This window comes from Palaemon carinicauda, chromosome 16, assembly GCF_036898095.1.
Source record: "Palaemon carinicauda isolate YSFRI2023 chromosome 16, ASM3689809v2, whole genome shotgun sequence".
Classification (NCBI taxonomy): domain Eukaryota; kingdom Metazoa; phylum Arthropoda; class Malacostraca; order Decapoda; family Palaemonidae; genus Palaemon; species Palaemon carinicauda.
Window position 1 is genome coordinate 3,254,753 of NC_090740.1, and position 22,983 is coordinate 3,277,735.

Here is a 22,983-nt window from a genome sequence, read left to right on the forward strand (position 1 = left end):
CGCATGCCATGCAGCATGAGCCGCATACCATGCAGCATGAGCCGCATGCCATGCAGCATGAGCCTCATGCCTCACAGCTTGCTCTGCATACCACACCGCATGCTCCTCAGCCCACCGCAGACCCTCCCTCACACCGGCCCTCTGCTTTTGTTGTTGCCACCTCACAGTCTGTCCAGCAGAGGCATGATGGATCCGCAGGTACGCATGCACCCGTTCTGCAGGATTCACCCGTTCAGCTTGCTGCTCTGCCTTTGCCTCTTCCAACTCAACTGTCGGGTGAGGAGGCTTCTGAGGATGAAGCTGCTCATCTTGATGATCCTCCTTCTGATGTTGAAGGACACAAGTCTTCGCCACCCTCCTTAGACTTCCGCAAAGTCCTTGCTTTGTTCAGAGAGTTGTACCCTGAACACTTTGTGTCTGCAACCCCTCGTTCTCCTCCCTCCGAGTTTGCTCTGGGCATGCAGTCTACTGCGCCTGCCTTCACCAAGCTTGTTCTTGCCAGATCTTCAAGGAGAGCTTTGAGGGTTATGGGGGATTGGTTGCAGTCCAAGAAGCAACTGGGAAGGACCTCTTTTGTGTTTCCTCCTCCCAAGCTGGCTTCTAAGTCGGGCGTCTGGTATGCCACGGGAGAGGAACCTGGCTTGGGGGTTCCTGCCTCTGCCCAGGCCGACTTCTCAAGTCTGGTTGACTCTCCCCGCAGGTCGGCTATGAGACGTTCGAAGATCTGCTGGTCCCCTACAGATCTTGATCACTTGTTAAGGGGAGTCTTTCGTGCCTTCGAGATATTCAACTTCCTCGATTGGTGTCTGGGAGCCTTAAGCAGGAAGACTGCCCCTTCTGACAAGGACTCAGCCATGCTCATCATGTCCAGCATGGACAAGGCAATACGGGATGGGTCTGGCGAGCTTGCGGCTTCTTATGTTTCAGGGGTCCTCAAGAAAAGGGAACATCTGTGCTCCTTCTTATCTGCTAGTATCACCCCTTGCCAGAGGTCAGAGTTACTTTTTGCTCCTCTGTCCAAGTGTCTGTTTCCGGAGGAATTAATTAAGGGGATGACTGCCTCTCTTCTCCAGAAGGATACGCATGACCTCATGGCTTCTTCTGCACGTAAGGCTAAGACCTTACCTTCCGTGACTAAACCTTACCGCCCTCTAGCAGTTGATACTCCTGCTTCCAGATTCATCCCACCCTTTCGTGGCAGAACCTCCAGCAGAGGAGGTACCTGTGCAGACAGTAACCGTGGCAAGCCCAAGAAGGGTTCCAAGTCCACAAGAGGCAAGTTTTGACTTCCCTCCTCTCCAGACAGCTGTAGGAGCCAGACTCAAGACCTTCTGGCAAGCTTGGGAGAGCAGAGGTGCAGACGCTCAGTCTGTGAAGTGGCTGAGGGAGGGATACAGAATTCCGTTCTGCCGCAATCCCCCTCTAGCTACATCTCCCATCAACCTCTCTCCCAACTACAAGGAGAAGGACAAGAGGCTAGCGTTGCAACAAGAGGTGTCGCTCTTGTTACAGAAGGAGGCAGTGGTCATAGTCCGGGACCATCAATCCCCGGGCTTTTACAACCGTCTCTTCCTGGTAGCCAAGAAGACAGGAGGTTGGAGACCGGTGCTGGACGTCAGTGCGCTCAATGCTTATGTCACCAAGCAGACGTTCACTATGGAGACGACGAAGTCGGTCCTAGCAGCGGTCAGGCAGGAGGACTGGATGGTCTCGTTAGACCTGAAAGACGCATACTTTCACGTCCCCATCCATCCAGACTCCCAACCTTTCCTGAGATTCGTCTATGGAAAGGTTGTGTACCAGTTCCAAGCCCTGTGTTTTGGCCTAAGCACGGCACCTCTTGTGTTTACGCGACTGATGAGGAATATTGCGAAATTCCTTCACTTGGCAGACATCAGAGCCTCCCTCTATTTAGACGACTGGCTTTTAAGAGCTCCCACAAGTCGTCGCTGTCTGGAGAATCTCAGATGGACTATGGATCTGACCAAGGAACTGGGCCTCCTGGTCAATTTAGAGAAGTCCCAGCTCGTCCCATCCCAGACCATTGTTTACCTGGGTATGGAGATTCAGAGTCGAGCTTTTCGGGCTTTTCCGTCGGCCCCAAGGATCAACCAAGCCCTATAGTGCATCCTGAGCATGCTGAGAAGGAGCCGATGCTCAGTAAGGCAGTGGATGAGTCTAACAGGGACACTGTCATCGCTAGCCCTGTTCATCGAGTTAGGGAGACTCCACCTCCGCCCCCTTCAGTATCATCTGGCTGCTCACTGGATCAAGGACATGACGCTAGAGACGGTCTCAATTCCTGTTTCCAAAGAGATGAGGTCTACTCTAACGTGGTGGAAGAACAGCATTCTTCTCAAGGAAGGTCTTTCGTTAGCTGTTCAGACCCCCGACCTCCATCTCTTCTCGGACGCATCAGACTCGGGCTGGGGTGCGACATTGGACGGACAGGAATGCTCGGGAACATGGACTCAGGAACAAAGATCACTCCACATCAATTGCAAGGAGTTGTTGGCGGTTCATCTGGCCTTAATGAACTTCAAGTCCCTCCAGCTGAACAAGGTGGTGGAGGTGAACTCCTACAACACCACAGCCTTGGCTTACATCTCCAAGCAGGGGGGGACTCATTCGAGGAAGTTGTTCGAGATCGCAAGGGACCTCCTCATTTGGTCAAAAGATCGAAGGCTCACGCTGGTAACAAGGTTCATTCAGGGCGATATGAATGTCATGGCAGATCGCCTCAGCCGCAAGGGTCAGGTCATCCCCACAGAGTGGACCCTTCACAAGAATGTTTGCAGCAGACTTTGGTCCCTGTGGGGTCAGCCAACCATAGATCTGTTCGCTACCTCGATGACCAAGAGGCTCCCATTGTATTGTTCGCCGATTCCAGACCCGGCAGCAGTTCACGTGGATGCTTTTCTGCTGGATTGGTCCCATCTCGACCTGTATGCATTCCCGCCGTTCAAGATTGTCAACAGGGTACTTCAGAAATTCGCCTCTCACAAAGGGACACGGCTGACGTTGGTTGCTCCCCTCTGGCCCGCGAGAGAATGGTTCACAGAGGTACTGCAATGGCTGGTCGACGTTCCCAGGACTCTTCCTCTAAGAGTGGACCTTCTACGTCAACCTCACGTAAAGAAGGTACACCCAAGCCTCCACGCTCTTCGTCTGACTGCCTTCAGACTATCGAAAGACTCTCAAGAGCTAGAGGCTTTTCGAAGGAGGCAGCCAGAGCGATTGCTAGAGCTAGGAGGACATCCACTCTCAGAGTCTATCAATCTAAATGGGAAGTCTTCAGAAACTGGTGCAAGGCCAATGCAGTTTCCTCAACCAGTACCACTGTAACCCAGATTGCTGACTTCCTGTTACATCTAAGGAACGTTAGATCCCTATCAGCTCCTACGATCAAGGGTTATAGAAGTATGTTGGCAGCGGTCTTCCGCCACAGAGGCTTGGATCTTTCCTCCAACAAAGATCTGCAGGACATCCTTAGGTCTTTTGAGACCTCTAAGAAACGTCGGTTGTCCACTCCAGGCTGGAATCTAGACGTGGTCCTAAGGTTCCTGATGTCATCTAGATTTGAACCGCTCCAATCAGCCTCTTTCAAGGACCTCACATTAAAAACTCTTTTCCTAGTATGCCTAGCAACGGCTAAGAGAGTAAGTGAGATCCACGCCTTCAGCAGGAACATAGGTTTCACATCGGAAACGGCTACATGTTCCTTGCAGCTCGGTTTTTTGGCTAAAAACGAGCTTCCTTCACGTCCTTGGCCTAAATCGTTCGAGATCCCTAGCCTATCCAACTTGGTGGGTAACGAGCTGGAGAGAGTACTTTGCCCAGTCAGAGCTCTTAGGTACTATCTGAAAAGGTCAAAACCTTTACGAGGACAATCAGAAGCCTTATGGTGTGCTGTTAAGAAGCCTTCGCTACCAATGTCTAAGAACGCAGTTTCTTACTACATCAGGCTTCTGATTAGAGAAGCTCATTCTCATATGAAGGAAGAAGACCTTGCTTTACTGAAGGTAAGGACACATGAAGTGAGAGCTGTGGCTACTTCAGTGGCCTTCAAACAGAACCGTTCTCTGCAGAGTGTTATGGATGCAACCTATTGGAGAAGCAAGTCAGTGTTCGCATCATTCTATCTCAAAGATGTCCAGTCTCTTTACGAGAACTGCTACACCCTGGGACCATTCGTAGCAGCGAGTGCAGTAGTAGGTGAGGGCTCAGCCACTACATTCCCATAATCCCATAACCTTTTTAACCTTTCTCTTGATTGCTTTTGTTGTTGTTTTTGGGTTGTACGGTCGGCTAAGAAGCCTTCCGCATCCTGGTTGATTTGGCGGGTGGTCAATTCTTTCTTGAGAAGCGCCTAGGTTAGAGGTTATGATGAGGTCCTTTAGTATGGGTTGCAACCCTTTATACTTTAGCCACCTAAGAGTCGTTCAGCATCCTAAGAGGACCGCTACGCTCAGTAAGGAAGACGTACTTATTAAAGGCAGAGTAATGGTTCAAGTCGACTTCCTTACCAGGTACTTATTTATTTTTTATTGTTATTTTGGATAACTAATAAAAATAAAATACGGGATACTTAGCTTCTTTGTTAACATGTATACTGGTTTCCACCCACCACCCTGGGTGTGAATCAGCTACATGATCATCGGGTAAGATTAATATTGAAAAATGTTATTTTCATTAGTAAAATAAATTTTTGAATATACTTACCCGATGATCATGATTTAAATGACCCGCCCTTCCTCCCCATAGAGAACCAGTGGACCGAGGAGAAAATTGAGGTCGTGTTGACAAGAAGTACTGGAGTACCTGACCACAGATGGCGCTGGTGAGTACACCCCCACCTGTATAAGCGATCGCTGGCGTATCCCGACCGTAGATTTCTGTCGGGCAACGGAGTTGACAGCTACATGATCATTGGGTAAGTATATTCAAAAATTTATTTTACTAATGAAAATAACATTTTGGGCTCAAGCCATGACGTCCTGATGGAAGGTTCCTTTTGGTAGCTTCCTTGGGTATATTAACTACAAGGATATTCCCAGAGAATTAAACCACAGGTTATCACAGAATTCTTACTTCTGGTGCGAGTATCCTAAAGGTTTCCCTTTTAAGACATCGTATATCAACAGGGGACGCATGTATAACACTCCACATAGCTATCTGCACCCCATATAGAGTTAACACTTCGATATGGAAAGGTGGAAAATAACTGGGGAGCCGTTCCACAGTTACACTTGTCCGTGGCTACTTTTGGTACTCGAAACGTAAACAAACGGGCGCCATTGCTAAATGACGTCACGTCCGTCCTCATCCTTCTGCTTGTAGCTACCTTGCTTAGACGGATTTCCCCTTGTGCGATTTTTATCGACTTGCATCGCCGTTATGTCGCTACCTTCAGCCTCGCCTTCTTCTGGAAAGTTGAATACCAGGTCCCAGTATCGTTTAAATAAGCTCTAGCCGTAAAGTAACTTCTACTTTTCGTAATATTTTGTGTTTTGTGGCGGAGCTGTGCTGCTACCGGACACGCCATTTTATGGCGTCGCTTTTCTCTTGCATGCCTTATTTAGCTAGCCAGAACAGCCTTTTCCGGCCTCTTAACTAATTGATATTGTTAGTTATTTAGTCTTCATAGCTAGGAACTTCATATATCGTGTTTTAACGCTCTATTACTCGGTCGTCGCTCGACTCCATACTAGATCGCTAGCTTAGCCCCTAGGCTAGATAACCTAGCACTTGTGTTCATGCATGATATATTCCAGTGATCCTAGGTTAAGTTATGAAGATAGTGGCAGCTCAGTCACAACAGACCTTTCAGCTGGTCACCCAACCGATGGTCTCGCAGTCACCGGTCTTCACCCCTGCATTTGAGCAGCACACCACTACCTTTCGTCCCAAAGGTAGAGGCTCAAACAGAGGTTCAGGCAGAGATGCATCTCGCCGCCCCTCCAGAGGCAGAGGAGGAAGGGGAGCCAGCGGCCGAGGTAGCAAACCCTCGGGAAACCAGAAGCAATGAAGTGCTTCCGGTGGGAGGAAGACTCAGCCAATTCCAGGATCGTTGGACCTTCGATCCCTGGGCACACAGCATCGTCAAGAAGGGACTAGGCTGGAGCTGGACACAACAACCCCCAGCCTTCCAGCAATTCTTCCAACAGTCAACCCCCCTACTGGAAGAGTACGTCCTAGAACTCTTGAACAAGAAGGTGATAAGGAGGGTAAAGTCAGCCAGGTTCCAAGGGAGACTATTTTGCGTCCCCAAGAAGGACTCCGACAAACTCAGAGTCATTCTAGACTTATCCCCCCTCAACAAGTTCATTGCGAACAACAAGTTCAAGATGCTGACTCTTCAACAAATAAGGACCCTCCTGCCTCAAGGGTCCTACACGGTCTCCATAGACCTGGCGGATGCCTACTGGCACGTTCCAATGAACCATCACGCTTCCTCCTACCTAGGATTTCGACTCCAAAGGAAAAGTTACGCCTTCAGGGCCATGCCCTTCGGGCTCAACGTGGCCCCACGGATCTTCACCAAGCTGGCAGACGCCATCGTTCAACAGCTCCGCCTTCGCGGCATCCAAGTGATGGCTTACCTAGACGACTGGCTGGTCTGGGCGACATCGCCCGAAGATTATGTACGATCCTGCAACAAAGTCACCCTGTCCTAGAACATCTTAGATTCAAGATAAACACCGAGAAATCTCGCCTCTCTCCAGCTCAGAAGTTCCAATGGTTGGGAATCCATTGGGATCTTCAGTCACACCGCCTTTCCATCCCGCAGAAGAAAAGGAAGGAAATAGCAGGGTCTGTCAAAAAACTGCTGAAATCCAAACGTATCTCAAGACGACAGCAGGAACAAGTTCTAGGCTCTACAGTTCGCCTCTATGACAAACCCAGTGCTTCGCGCACAGCTAAAGGATGCCGCGGGAGTCTGGAGACGTTCTGCATCCATCGCTCGAAGAGACCTCAAGAGACGGCTCCCAAACAGACTTCGGTTACTCTTAAAGTCGTGGTCGGAAGCAAAGGCCCTGAAAAGGTCCATTCCTCTTCAACACCCACCTCCATCGCTCAACATCCACACGGACGCTTCGCTGGAGGGTTGGGGAGGTCACTCCCACCAACGACAGGTTCAAGGAACATGGTCTCCCCTATTCAAGACGTTTCACATCAACATCTTGGAGGCCATGGCGGTCCTTCTCATCCTGAAGAAACTCTCTCCGCCTCCCTCGATCCACATCCGTCTGACTCTGGACAACTCGGTGGTAGTCAGATGTCTCAATCGTCAGGGCTCGAGATCGCCCCAGATAAATCAGGTACTTCTTCCAATCTTCCGTCTGGCAGAAAAGAAGAAATGGCACCTGTCTGCAGTTCACCTACAAGGATTCCGCAACGTGACGGTGGACGCTCTATCACGGACAAACCCAATAGAGTCGGAATGGTCTCTAGACGCAAGATCATTCTCCTTCATCTCTCGCCAAGTCCCGGAACTTCAGATCGATCTCTTCGCAACGAGCGACAACAATCAACTTCCTTGTTATGTGGCCCCGTACGAGGACCCCAAAGCAGAAGCAGTGGACGCCATGTCACTGGATTGGAACAGATGGTCCAGGATATACCTGTTCCCTCCCCCCAACCTTCTGCTGAAAGTCCTCTCCAAACTGAGAACCTTCAAAGGGACAGCGGCCCTAGTGGCTCCCAAGTGGCCCCGGAGCAATTGGTACCCCCTGGCCCTGGAGCTGCAGCCCACGCTGATTCCCCTCCCGGGCCCAGTTCTCTCTCAGCAAGTACAGAAGTCGACTGTCTTCGCTTCATCACAGAAAGTCAGGGACCTTCATCTCATGATTTTCTCTTCCTAGCCGCAAAGAAAAGGTTTGGGATCTCGAAGAAAAGTCTAGACTTCCTCGAGGAATACAAGACCGAATCCACACGACGGCAATACGAATCATCCTGGAGAAAGTGGGTCTCGTTCGTCAAAGCAAAAAATCCTACGGTAATCACCATTGATTTCTGCATGTCCTTCTTCATTCACCTTCATGGACAAGGCTTAGCAGCCAACACGATTTCTACCTGCAAATCGGCTTTGACTAGACCACTACTGTACGCCTTCCAGATTGATCTGTCCAGCGATATCTTCAATAAACTACCAAAGGCATGCGCTAGACTACGCCCAGTACCTCCGCCAAACCCTATCTCCTGGTCCCTGGACAAGGTGCTCCATTTTGCCTCTAACTTGGACAACGATTCGTGCCCTCTCAAGGACCTGACTCAAAAAGTTATCTTCCTTTTTGCTCTCGCCTCGGGAGCCCGAGTCAGCGAAATAATGGCATTATCAAGAGACGAGGGTCATATCCTGTTCGCAGATACAGGAGAACTTACCCTCTTCCCTGATCCGACGTTTCTCGCAAAAAACGAATTACCCACCAAGAGATGGGGCCCCTGGAGAATCTGCCCCCTGAAGGAAGATGTCTCTCTATGTCCAGTAGAGAGTCTCAAGGTCTATCTTCGAAGAACTTCAGGCTTCGGTGGAGGTCAACTCTTCAAAAACATCGGGTAGCGACCTGTCACTGAAACAACTAAGAGCGAAAATCACCTACTTCATTCGCAGAGCGGATCCTGACAGTACACCCGCAGGTCACGATCCTAAAAGTCGCGTCTTCTCTGAATTTCTTCCAGAGTATGGATTTTGAAAGCCTCAGGAGCTTCACAGGATGGAAATCTTTGCGCGTTTTCTTCAAGCACTACGCGAAGCAAGTGCATGAAGTCAAACATTTCGTGGTAGCCGCAGGTAGTGTTATGAAACCTGCCGTTTAACTCTGCATAGAACAGCGAGTTACTTGGGACTTTAACTCTACGGGTGCCTGTGTTGACCCTCGTGTGATACATAGTGATTTCATGAACACTTAGTGTTTCTAATAGACTGTTCTTACCAAGGTGAAATGTCATAGACTTCACATGAGTGCCACATGCCCTAGGGCATGATGTGTTTTTTCTTTGATAAAGACTGGCGTTCCTCTGGAACTTGTGTTTTCTAAATTTGAAATTTCCTTCAGATTCAAGATTGAAGTCTTCTATTTTCTATGTACATTATTTATTATTGTAAATTAACTTTACATCCTTTATTGCATTTATTATTACTATAACCTGCAATTTATGAAATAAAATGTCTATTTTATTACTTGTGCGTCTCTCTTCGCTCCTATTACCATTATGAAATACATGATTGTCATAGTTTCATTTACCCCTTTCCTTTGAAATGAGAAGAATAATACAAATTGTCTGTATTATATACTCACCCATGCTGTGTAATATTCCTACTTGAATACTTACCTTCGTCATACCTTCGAGACCTGATTGTTCTCCAATCCATGGAATATAGTGATTAACTATCACTCGTCTACTCTTGAGAATATTCCTACACGAATATTGACCATTCTGTCTTGTCTCCGAGTCCTTCACGAACTCTCCGCAGGGTGAGTAGCCCTTCGATGACCACTTTGAATTTTGGTATAATCCGCTGGGACTTCTCTGCCAGGGGGGCAGGAAGCTGGATCCCCACGGAACCTCTACCGAGGTCACATTACATACCTCTATTTGAAGCCCTTGGCACTTACTCTAAAAAGGGGAAATTTTCCTCGATACATTGATTCTCTGGTACTCTTCCATCAGGACGTCATGGCTTGAGCCCAAAAAACGGATTTTGAGCGAAGCGAAAAATCTATTTTTGGGTGAGATAGCCATGACATCCTGATGGACCCTCCCTTCTATTCTAGTCCAGCCTTTCAGGCCCCGCCCTGTCCTGCTGTATCATGGAGATTAGCAAGGAGCTGGCATCAGGATGAGGACGGACGTGACGTCATTTAGCAATGGCGCCCGTTTGTTTACGTTTCGAGTACCAAAAGTAGCCACGGATGAGTGTAACTGTGGAACGGCTCCCCAGTTATTCTCCACCTTTCCATATCGAAGTGTTAACTCTATATGGGGTGCAGATAGCTATGTGGCGTGTTAATACATACGTCCCCTGTTGATATACGATGTCTTAAAGGGAAACCTTTAGGATACTCGCACCAGAAGTTAGAATTCTGTGATAACCTGTGGTTTAATTCTCTGGGAATATCCTTGTAGTTTAATATACCCAAGGAAGCTACCGAAGGAACCTTCCATCAGGATGTCATGGCTATCTCACCCAAAAATAGATTTTTCGCTTCGCTCAAAATCCGTTTATTGATAGAATCTAAATTTTTACCCAATAAGTTTGTTATTACTAATTCTTTTTAAATTACGTAGATTTAATATAGTTAATGTTTTTTATCACTCGGATTTCATATATATATATATATATATATATATATATATATATATATATATATATATATATATATATATATTTTTGGGCTCAAGCCATGTCGTCCTGATGGAAGTTCCTTAAAGGTAGCTTCCTAGGGTATATTACAACTACGGCGATATTCCCAGAGAATTTACCTTAAGGTACCCAGAATTCTAACTCCTGGAGCGAGTATCCCTAAAAAAGACCTTAGGGATATCGTAAATATCAGCGGACGTATTCTTGACACGCCACATAGCAATCTATACCCCGAATAGAGTTAACACTTCGTAGGGGTCAAATGGCAAGAAAACGAAAACGATAAGAAAAAGGGGGAGAGCCGTTCGTAAGGCATCTCTCCTCCCCGTTTCGTAAGCGTGCCCTGCGCCGCTCGCGGCGCCATCTGTATTCCTTTTTGCGTAGCTATACAACTCGGTGTTTTTCCCTGTGTTTCTACCAAAATCTTGGATTTACTCTTGAATTATGCTTTCTCCAACTTCTTCTGCTTCGGATAAGTTGAGTACTATTTCTTTTATGTATAAATGTAAGCTCTTGATTAAAATTTAAAGTAATTAAAAGAGTTATCTTTGATACAAGAGCTGTTGCCTGCTGGAGGCGTCCTGGACGCTGTCACTCGCTAGAATAGGATTTATTTGTTAGCAAGAGCGACGTTCCCAGCCCCCTGCGCTTTAATAATTAGCTGCTTAGCTTATTTAGGAATTCTGTTATGATGCTATAGTATAGCGCCTGGCGAAGGAGTTGCCTAGGCTGACCGACACTAGTCTTCGTAGCCTAGTTGTTGGCCCTTGTACTTCCTGCATGATAATTAGTCTTCCAAGTGTGATTTTATACTGTTTAAAGCGTTAGGCAACGTTATACATATAAGCCCTTTTCGAGTAATTTCCAAGATAGTATTGGAGTGAGTTTCGGTGATTTAGGTAATCGATTCTCTTAGTGCCTAGGCTAGGTTGTCTTAGGTTATTAAAATATTGTCTGTTTCCCCGTTTGCTCCCTTCTCTTCGGGGAAGGGGCAAACCCTTTCCCTCTGTTTAAGCCTTAGGCTTAACTCTAGTGGTTTGTTTGAATTAATTTTCAAATATAACTATGCTGGAGTAGTACTGTACCTTCCTGCTCCAACTGGTTTGGTTCAGAGAGGGACAGTACAGCAGTGTATTAGTCTGAGTCCGTGTTGGTCTAGCGTGGGGCAGAGTCTCCCTTGCTGCCTGACACGGGCATAGGAGGTTTATCCTCCTTGGATCACCTTGGAGGGTTTCTGTAGTTATGATCCCTTCGCTCGGTGACCCCTCAGACTTGTCCTCTTTGCTGTTCCGGGTTCGGGATATGCTCCCTTTCCGGATTAGCAATTACTTCCTTGCCTTGGTTTAGGGAGGCAGCCAGTAGTGCCGGCCTCCCTCCCTGGATTTTCCCTGGCTGAGATGGGCTTTCTTAGTTGGGGATGATCCTTAACCAAGGCAAGGTTGGACAGGACCCTCTGTCCTTCCCTTCTGTTTTTTCCGTTTCCTTTGTGTCAGCCGTCTCACATCCGTACCTAGCCTAGGTTAGGATGGGGAGCTGACGTGGTCCCCTGTCGGCCGGCAGAGTGTGCCGACCGGCAGAGGCCCTATCCCTTGAGTGCTGCCCGGTCCTTCCTTGGTCCCTCAACCGCTGCCGTCTGTAGATTCAGTAAGCAGTGGTTAGGAAGCCTGACTTAGTGTCTCCCCTTCCTCTCGGCACTCTTTCGGGTGTCGGGCGCGGAGGTACATAGCCTCTTAGCCCGGCACTCATTCTGTTGTCTTCTTATGTGTTGTCCTTGCCGTCTGCCGGCCTAGGGGCCGGCCGTCAATAAGGGGGTGTTCTCTAGTTCTCTTGCTGTCGGTCGGCGGTGGTTATATGCCTTTGCTGGCCGGTCTCCTTGCTCACCTGCCGGCCGCTATGAGTGGCGGCCGGCAGCCGGGCGCTACCTGGTGTGGATGCCAGCCGGCAGGGTTTGCTCACCGCTGCCGGCCGGCCTGCTACATCGCTCGGTTGGCCGGCCACTAAGAGTGATGGCCGGCAGCTGGGAGCCACCCGGGTAGCTACGGACCGGCAACCACTGCCGGCCGGTTCAGGCATAGGAACTGGAGTTCTCCCCCGTATGGGTGATATTAAGTTGTATACTTGAGACCTACCTTTGGAAAAGGGGGGGGTACTGACCGGCAAGAGCCGGCCGGCACACCACCCTCATGTACTGTATCAGTTCTTCCCTGTATGGTGTATTCTACCAGGGGAGACCATGATATAGTAGGTTACAACACTGTCTTTTCTAACTTACTTGTGTTGCCTTGTGCAGTCACTTGGTGTTGCCTTACAGGAATGAAAAGAGAATTCTTTTCATCTTTAGCCAGAATGGTAAAATCTTACCTTAGGTGTGAGCTACACCTAATTTCCCTCGGGAAATATGATCTCTGGTTATTCTAGCAAAGACTAACCATTTGATTTTAATGGCTGGTGGGCTTCCACAGGTGATTGTGTGGGATTCACAAGTATGTGTCTTTCCCTTATTCTTTGTGCATGCTCATATATACATGTGAATTGAAATTCACTTGATATTCATGGAAATTTTCTTCTTTTACAGGAGGAGCATCCGAAATGTGATAGCGTTTTCTGCAATGTCCGCAGCAAGAACTTTTGCGGACATGTCTCGTGTAGGAGGCACGCGGCTTGCGCAGCCTCCAAGGATGATCACCGCTACTGGGATCCGCAGGTATGTTCAGTGTGTACTAACCTGCTATCTGAGGCTTTTGAATCCCCTAGGTCGGCGGAGTCAAGGGACGCAGCGAGGGAGAAGCTCCGTTTATGGGTAAGGGGTTTCCAGAAGAACACCACTGGACCTTATCTTCCTAATGAGAAGATGAGGGCGTACTTTTTTCCCAAGGCTTCTACTGACGCTGTTGTTCCCCAGCCTCGGCCGGAGATCCCTCTCGTCCAGATCCCAGTGGAGGAGGATGTTGCGGATGCCATGCAGGACATCCAGCTGGATGACAAGATGTCGGACTTGTCCGACCGTGCGGAACAGGACCTCCTCGCAGAGGGTGAGGAGGAGGATCAAGATCCGATTGCCGTGGAGGAAGAGGTTTCCGTACCTTCAGACGTTCCGGTTCAGGCCCCTGAACCTATTCCCTCTACTTCGTCCGCTCTTCCAGCAGAGCTGGGACAGGCTCTCTCTTCCATCGTTGGTATGATACAACAGATGCAGAGGGAGAATAGTCAGAAGGCCACTGCAATGGAGCTCCAGATGCAGAAGATTACAGCGTCACGTGGGCCTCCAAAGAAGCTCAACGTGAAGGACCTTCCTGTGTGCTCGGATGCCAACCCGTGGAGATATGCCGAGCACATGCCGATGACGGTCGGGAAGATCGTCATGTCGGAGAAGCTGGGTTCAGTTCCCCTTGAGGAGGTGGAATTCTGGCCCAGCAGAGGGGCCTACCCGGACTGTTATGTCCGTCTGAAGAAGGAGCCGGCCTCGAAGGAGGAGACGGAACCGAAGGAGGTGATCATCTTGGATCACGCCAAGGCTCAAGCTGCACTAACGTCTACGTTGAAGGAGAGTGGCTTCTCAAACTCAAAAGTTGCTGCTTTGAGTAAGAAGCACCCTTCCTTCGTATCTTCTCCGGCTATGGCCTTCCCCTTTCTGCAGAAAGGGTTCGCGGCCGTTTTGAAGGCGGTAGAAGCTGGCAAACCATGCCCATCCCTGGAGGAATGCAAGCCCTTGTCTTTGGCCTTGCCGTTGGATAACAAGGACTGGAAGGAGGTACATCTCACCTTCTCGGTTGGGAAGTTGGACGCCGATATTGCAGGTCAACAGTTCGGCGAAAACCTTCCCAAGTTGTCTGAATTCCTCCTACGGAGAGAACTTGAGACAAAGGAGCGTCTGGCAGCCTCGATGTCTCTCCAGACAAACATGGAAACAATGGCTAGCGACCCTAAGATGCCTGAAATGTTCATGGTAATGGCCAAGATCCATCTGGCCACGGTGACAAAGGACCTCTATAGCTTTGTCAAAGCGAGGAGGGCCTGCAGGGAGTTTGTGTTCGCCTCGGCCACAGTGAGGCATGAACCCAAGAAACTCATCTCATCCAGCATCTGGGGTAAAGATCTCTTTCCCAATGAGGTGGTTAAGGAGGTGGTGGACAAGGCAGCCACTGAGAATCGAAATCTTCTCCTTAAGTGGGGCCTGTCCCTTAAGAGGAAGTCTTCCCCTGATGAAGGCCCTCAGCCGAAAGGAAAGGTGAAGAAATCGAGGTTTTCTTCCCGCCCAGCCAAGCCTTTCAGACCGCAACGTCAGCAGCAGCAGCAGCCAGCTTTGCCTCCGGTGCCACAATTGGTAGCCCAGACCCCGACCACCTTCCAATGGGTACCCCAGGCCGTGTCATCAGCATCCCCGGCATTCAATCCAGTGTTCGAAGGGCAATCGACCACGTTTCGAGCAAAGCCCAGAGGTGCAGCCAGAGGCTCGGCGAGACGCCCCTCTAGGGGAAGAGGATTCAGAGGTGGTCGCGGCCAGGGAGGCAAGACTGCAGGGCAGCAGTCAAAGTGAAGTGTCGCCGGTAGGAGGGAGACTACAGTATTTTCGGGATCGTTGGACCTTCGATCCCTGGGCCCACAGCCTGCTCAAAAATAGACTGGGTTGGAGTTGGTACAGTACTCCGCCCCTGTGCCCTCAATTTTTCCAACACTCCACCCCCGTTTTGGAGGAGTACATTCAAGAACTGTTGGAGAAAAAGGTGATCCGGAGGGTAAAGTCCATCAGGTTCCAAGGGAGGCTGTTTTGTGTTCCCAAGAAAGACTCGGGGAAACTCAGAGTCATTCTGGACTTGTCACCACTCAACAAGTTCATAGTGAACCACAAGTTCAAGATGTTAACATTACAACACATAAGGGCCTTACTGCCCAAGAGGGCATATACCGTCTCCATCGACTTGTCAGACGCCTATTGGCACGTTCCAATAAGTCGCCGTCTCTCCCCCTACCTAGGATTCAAGCTACAACAAAAACTTTACGCTTTCAGAGCGATGCCTTTCGGGCTAAACATAGCCCCAAGGATCTTTACGAAGCTTGCGAGCGCAGCGCTCAAACAGTTACGCCTAAAAGGGTTCTAGGTAGTAGCCTACCTGGACGATTGGTTGGTGTGGGCAGCATCCAGAGCGGAATGCTTACAAGCTTCCCTACAGGTGATTCAGTTCCTGGAATATCTAGGTTTCATGATCAACAGAAAGAAGTCTCGTCTTTCTCCAGCTCAGAGGTTCCAGGGGTTGGGAATTCACTGGGACCTAGTGTCACACCGTTTTTCCATTCCAATGTCAAAAAGGAAGGAGATAGCGGGGTCTGTCAAGAGACTTCTAGTTTCCGAGAGGATATCAAGACGCGAACAAGAGAGGGTTCTGGGCTCTCTTCAGTTCGCGTCAGTAACAGACCCAGTGCTAAGAGCACAGCTAAAGGATGCAGCGGGAGTTTGGAGAACCTTTGCATCAAAAGCGCGAAGGGACTTGAAGAGACCGGTCCCACTTCGGCTACGTTCTCTTCTCAGACCGTGGTCTCAAGCCAGTCGTCTAAAGAGGTCAGTACCTCTTCAGCCACCTCCCCCGTCAGTGACAATTCACACAGACGCCTCAAAGGTAGGGTGGGGAGGTCACTCCCATCGGAAAAAAGTACAAGGGACCTGGTCCAAGCTATTTGGGACTTTTCACATAAACTTTCTAGAAGCTATGGCAGTGCTTCTTACCCTGAAGAAAGTATCCCCACGTCACTCGATCCATGTAAGGTTGGTATTGGACAGCGAGGTGGTAGTGAAATGTCTGAATCGGCGGGGATCGAGATCTCCACCTCTCAACCAGGTAATGTTAGCCATATTCCGACTGGTGGAGAAGAAGAAGTGGCACCTGTCAGCAGTTCACCTTCAAGGAGTCCGGAATGTGACCGCGGACGCTCTATCCAGGGTTACACCGATAGAGTCGGAATGGTCCCTAGACGCAGGATCATTCTCCTTCATCTCGAGTCAAGTCCCAGAACTGCAGATAGACCTCTTCGCGACGAAGGACAACAAGAAGTTGCCGAGATATGTGTCCCCGTACGAGGACCCCTTGGCGGAAGCAGTAGATGCAATGTCCCTCGATTGGAACAGATGGTCCAGGATCTACCTGTTTTCCCCTCACAATCTGATGTTGAGGGTCCTCAACAAACTGAGATCCTTCAAGGGAGTAGCAGCGATAGTGGCCCACAAGTGGCCGAACAGTGTATGGTTCCCTCTAGCTCTGGAACTACGACTAGAGTTTCTACCACTCCCGGACCCAGTTCTGTCCCAGCAAGTCCAGAAGTCGACTGTCTACGCTTCATTACAGAAAACCCGGACCCTGCAGCTCATGATTTTCTCTCCCTAGCGGTGAAGAAGCGGTTCGGAATTTCGAAAGATAGCATCGACTTCCTGGAAGAATATAAGTGCAAGTCTACTAGAAGGCAGTACGAATCAGCATGGAAAAAATGGGTAGCCTTTGTCAAAGACAAGAATCCGCATGAGATCTCTACGGATTTCTGCCTATCCTTCTTCATCCACCTCCACGGACAGGGGCTGGCGGCTAACACGATTTCTACATGTAAGTCGGCTCTGACAAGACCCATTCTGTATGCCTTCCAGGTAGACCTCGCTAACGAGATTTTTAACAAGATCCCGAAGGCCTGTGCTAGGCTTAGACCTTCAGCTCCTCCAAAGCCTATTTCATGGTCTTTAGACAAAGTCCTTCATTTTGCCTCATTACTGGATAATGAGGAGTGTGCACTGAAGGATCTGACTCAAAAAGTGATCTTCCTCTTTGCCCTAGCTTCTGGGGCCAGAGTTAGTGAGATTGTAGCCCTCTCGAGAGAGGAGGGCCGGGTTCAGTTCCTGGATGGGGGAGAACTGAACCTGTTTCCGGACCCTACGTTTCTCGCTAAGAACGAGTTGCCCACCAACAGGTGGGGTCCCTGGAGAATCTGCCCTCTGAAAGAAGATGCATCTCTATGTCCCGTAGAATGCCTAAAGGTCTATCTTCATAGAACTTCAGACTTCCATGGGGGTCAACTATTCAGAGGAGAAACATCGGGCTCGAATTTATCTTTAAATCAACTCAGGGCGAAAATTACATACTTTATTCGCAGAGCGGATCCTGACAGTTCACCCGCAGGTCATGATCCGAGGAAAGTTGCTTCATCCTTAAACTTCTTTAACTTTATGGATTTTGAACACCTTCGTTCATACACTGGCTGGAAGTCTTCCAGGGTATTCTTTCGCCACTATGCTAAGCAAGTGGAGCAGCTAAAGAGGTCTGTGGTAGCAGTTGGTTGCGTCGTTAACCCTGTTGTTTAACTCTGCGAGGAACAGTGGATTTAATTGGGACTTTGATTCTCGGGTGAGTGTATAGTTATATGCGTTGCTATAACTAGAAGTGAAGGCTCTGGGAGCCCACAATGACTGTTCCGGCATTATGGTGATTGTACCACAAGTACAGACAGGTGTGCCGAGCGTTTCTGACGCTAATGTCAGTGGCTAGTAAAATGGACTTTTAACTTTGATACCTTGGTATGTGAAAAGTAACCTGATTGTTTTTCTTTCAGATAACCATATATCCATGTACTACAGTACTTGTGTAAATTGTTGGTCATCCACCTATCATATGTATATATTTGTGGTAACCATGTCTATTTATTGTTAATCAATAAACTTGTTCTCGGGAACCTTGCGTCTCCTTCACCTATATTGATTTCGTTTCAATTATTGAGCATTCAGCCTATGTATATTAATCGGGGATATCTATAATAGCCTGTTCCTTAATGCAAGCCTTGTTGCACTGGTTTATACTTTCCTTAGCATAAAGGGCTCCATCCTTCTCAGAGGACGGTAGCGGCAGCAAGTTTAATCCTACGCAGATATAACCTTTTGTCCAATTCTACTCCGACCAGCCCCTTTTTCCCTTGGATGCTGTAGTTCCGTAAGGACTATGCTTTACTTCATATAGAGTGAGACCACTATATTGTATCGGCTTGCGAGTGAGTCATACATAGGTATATGTACTCTTCGTTCGTTTCTAGAGTCTAGTAGGACTCCTCCCTGTAGGGGGCAGGAAGCGCTTTCATGGTTTATGATTAGTGAAAAGATGTATAACGGTAACATCTTAGGTCTTTCAGTCGAGTTGACTAAGAAATATTCCTGAGGAGTACGGCACGTATTGAGAATCCACAGATACAGTAATGCTCTGGTATACTTCCATCAGGACGACATGGCTTGAGCCCAAAAAACGGATTTTGAGCGAAGCGAAAAATCTATTTTTGGGTAAGATGGCCATGTCGTCCTGATGGACCCGCCCTGTCCCTTTTCAAAAAAAAAAAAAAAAGAAAAGGGCTGTAGGACCCCTCCCTACATACAGTATCTGTAGCACCTCGTGTATCGCTACAAGGAATACAGATGGTGCCGCGAGCGGCGCAGGGCACGCTTACGAAACGGGGAGGAGAGATGCCTTACGAACGGCTCTCCCCCTTTTTCTTATCGTTTTCGTTTTCTTGCCATTTGACCCCTACGAAGTGTTAACTCTATTCGGGGTATAGATTGCTATGTGGCGTGTCAAGAATACGTCCGCTGATATTTACGATATCCCTAAGGTCTTTTTTAGGGATACTCGCTCCAGGAGTTAGAATTCTGGGTACCTTAAGGTAAATTCTCTGGGAATATCGCCGTAGTTGTAATATACCCTAGGAAGCTACCTTTAAGGAACTTCCATCAGGACGACATGGCCATCTTACCCAAAAATAGATTTTTCGCTTCGCTCAAAATCCGTTATATATATATATATATATATATATATATATATATATATATATATATATATATATATATATATATATATATATATATATATATATATATACAGTATATATATGTATATATATATATATATATATATATATATATATATACAGTATATATATATATATATATATATATATATATATATATATATATATATATATATATATATATATATATATATATATATATATATATATCCATTCAACCATCTATTCACCCATATTTAGAATATTTAAAGATATACAGTATATACATAGATGTATTTTTATTTTTTCATTTTTTTTTCTTATTAATTAAATTTGGTAATCTCAGAATTCTTTATATCCCGATTTTATTTCGGGTAAGCCCTGTGAGAGTCAAGCTTTACTTATTTGGCTGGTAAAACTCCTTTCTTTAATAATAATAATACTCAATTGTTGGCGACAGGGAAATTTAAGGTGGAATTAAAGCACAAATTTAAGGTGGAATTAAAGCAGAAATTTAACGTGTAATTAAAGCACAAATTTAATGTGTAATTAAAGTACAAATTTAACCTGGTAATAAAGCGCAAATTTAATGTGGAATTAAAACACAAATTTAAGGTGGAATTAAAGCACGAATTTAAAGTGGAATTAAAGCACAAATTTAACATGGTAATAAAGCTCAAATTTATTGTGGAATTAAAGCATAAATTTGACGTGGAATGAAAGCACAATTTTAACTAATTAAAGCAGAAATTCAACGTGGAATTAAAGCACAAATTTAATGTGGAATTGAAGCACAAATTTACGGTGGAATTAAAGCACAGATTTCAAGGTGGAATTAATGGACAAATTTAAGGTGGAATTAAAGCATAAATTTACCGTGGAATTAAAGCACAAATTTAACGTGGATTGAAAGTACAAATTTAATGTGGAATGAAAGCACAATTTTAACTTTATTTGAACCACAGATTTAAGGTGGAATTAAAGAAAAACTTTAAAGTCCTAATAAAGCACAAATTTAACTTTAATTCAAGCACAAATTTAACGTGGAATTAAAGCACAAATTTAATGTGGAATTAAAGCACAAATTTAACCAGTCAACACCACCCTTTTCACACTTAGATGCCACTGGTGATGATCTGGATTTATGTAAATGTGATTTCATTATCATTTACTTAATGCGTTTTTATACAATTTTCATCTATCTACCAACGCACTGCCTCCAATTTTTTTTTTTGGGGGGGGGGTTGGTGGCCGACATATATTTTTTCATTTTTTGTGACAAATTAACATTATGTATCTCAAAATTTTTCAGATTTTGCACAAAATAAAAATCTTTTAGTAATCATAGTATATATATATATATATATGTATGTATATATATATATATATATATATATATATATATATATATATATATATATATATATATATATATATCATTGCATTGAGTGTTGAAAAGTAACTGTATTTTGCTCGTATATATTCAAAAGGAATAAAAAAATCTTTTTATTCCCATAGGAAAACTGAAAGGTCCAACATCATGGATTCCAACAGTAATGGCGATCTTCAGGCACACCAATACGACCAGATTTCGCAAGGCTATGGAGTCGAATGTAGTGTCCAAGCTAGTGGGTCTGACGAAGACACGAACACGGAATTTTTCAATCTCGGTAGTGGAGGCAATGCTAACTCACCATCAACCAGTCTGTACCAAGATGTCAATCACAGTGATGGCTCAGCCAAAGTTGATCATTGTGGTAATATTCAGACCTTTACAGGATCTTGTAAGTCGAATGAAAATCCAGCATTCATCTATGGAAATGACATTCCTGCCTCTACAACCTTGGACCAGATTGTGACGTCTGATGTTGGCGCTTCTGCTCACACCCAGCCAACAACATCGTCAGCTGTTGGCGCTTTAGCTCACGTCCAGCCAACAACATCGTCAGCTGTTGATGTTTTTATTCACGTCCAGCGAACAACATCGTCAGCTGTTGGTGCTTCTGCTCCCATAAAGCCAAGTAGTAATGACAAGGAAGTAGCGAATATGATATGTATTACGGTGCTTCCGGGCCAGGCCACGGGGAAAGGGCATATTGATCAGCCCAATTCTTATGATCCAGTTAAGGAAAAGAAGAAACTGAAGGAAAGGGAAAGATCCAGAAAAAACAGGGCAGATGACAAACTTCATAAACAGAGAATGACTGAGGATCTGAAACGATCTCGAGAAGAAATTGAAGAGTCTCAGGCAGTGGTTAAGAGACAGAGGACAGAGAACCAAGCTCTGAAGCTTGAGAACGCTGAATTGAAGGAAGAGTTGCAGAGTCAGGGCACAGAGAACCAAGCTCTGAAGCTTGAGAACGCTGAATTGAAGGAAGAATTGCAGAGTCAGGGCACAGAGAACCAAGCTCTGAAGCTTGAGAACGCTGAATTGAAGGAAGAGTTGCAGAGTCAGGGCACAGAGAACCAAGCTCTGAAGCTTGAGAATGCTAAATTGAAGAAAGAGTTGCAGAGACAGGGCACAGGGAACCAAGCTCTGAAGCTTGAAAACGCTGAATTGAAGGAAGAGTCGCAGAAAGAGAGGAGAGAATTGGAGAGACAGATTGAAGCCGAGAAGCTTAAAAATGTCAAATTGAATGTTGAGGTACAGAAATTGGAAGCAGACCTGGCGACTGTGACCTATGCTCATGAGAACATAAAAACCGAGAAGGAAGAGTTGGAAAGAAAGGTTCAGGCTCTAACTGGGCCAAACGCATTAGAGTTTCTAATCCAAGAATATCTTCCATTATTTGATCTTGACATCGATGATTTGGAATAGTTTTTCATACTTAAAGCTCAAGTTTCGTTTTATGTTTCCTCTGTGTAGTAAAATTGTGTTTCATCAAAGACTTGTCCAAAGTCCTGAAGTATATTCATGAGTTTGATTTCTCAATTTTTATGAGTTCTCTAATCTTCAAGCATTCTAATAGTAATATTGAGAAATTTCTTTCTGTGTTGAGTACTATCGTATTATTGATCATTATATCTATAAGGTACAGTATATGGTTTTTTGTTTATATATACTGTATGCAGATTTATATATGCGTTTATAAATACACAATTTATATGCATATATTTTGTATCATATATATATATATATATATATATATATATATATATATATATATATATATATATATATATATATATATATATATATATATATATATATATATATATATATATATATATATATATATATATATATATATATATATATATATATATATATATATATACAGTGTATATATGTGTTATGCTTGAGGACAAATCCATCTAAAGTTTTTCTGTTTTTCATTTTTGACAGCTTTTGTAAACCTCATTTTTTAAAATATTAATCTTAGCCGGTGAATATATAAATAGCTGACGTCTCCGACGGCCCGACAGATTCCAAAAACTCGCGAGCGATCGCCATGAAGGTTGCGGGTGTGCCCACCAGCGCCGACTATCGGCCAGATACCACATATACTTCTAAACCAAACCAGTTCTTCTCTGTCGGTGTCACCGACAACATTGGTTCCGCTCGCTCTAGACCTCGAGTTTTCTACCGAATTGGTGAAGTACTTTGTTTTGGTTTTATTGGCTTTCGCTGTATTGGTTTGTTCCTTCAATAAAACTCTTGAAACCCTTTTTTGTTTTTTGTTGATGAACTTGGCTTTCCTTTGGATTTTCTCTGGTTTTTCATAATGGCTGACCCTTCTCCTGTATATCGCAAATGTGCGAAAGATTGTAACAAACGTCTTCCGAAAGCTTCTATCGACCCTCATACTGTT

At 45.9% G+C, this 22,983-nt stretch overlaps 1 protein-coding gene across 1 annotated transcript in view; it reads left to right on the plus strand.

Annotated features, from left to right (window-relative positions):
* LOC137655624 (centrosomal protein of 83 kDa-like) overlaps positions 1-22,283 on the plus strand; it is a 26,409-nt gene extending 4,126 nt beyond the window's left edge. The window contains exon 2 of the mRNA XM_068389538.1: positions 20,690-22,283. Coding sequence (XP_068245639.1) covers positions 20,712-21,989 — 1,278 coding nt within the window. The 5' untranslated portion in view covers positions 20,690-20,711 and the 3' untranslated portion in view covers positions 21,990-22,283. The remainder of the gene's footprint in view (positions 1-20,689) is intronic.
* Positions 22,284-22,983: the final 700 nt, after the last annotated feature.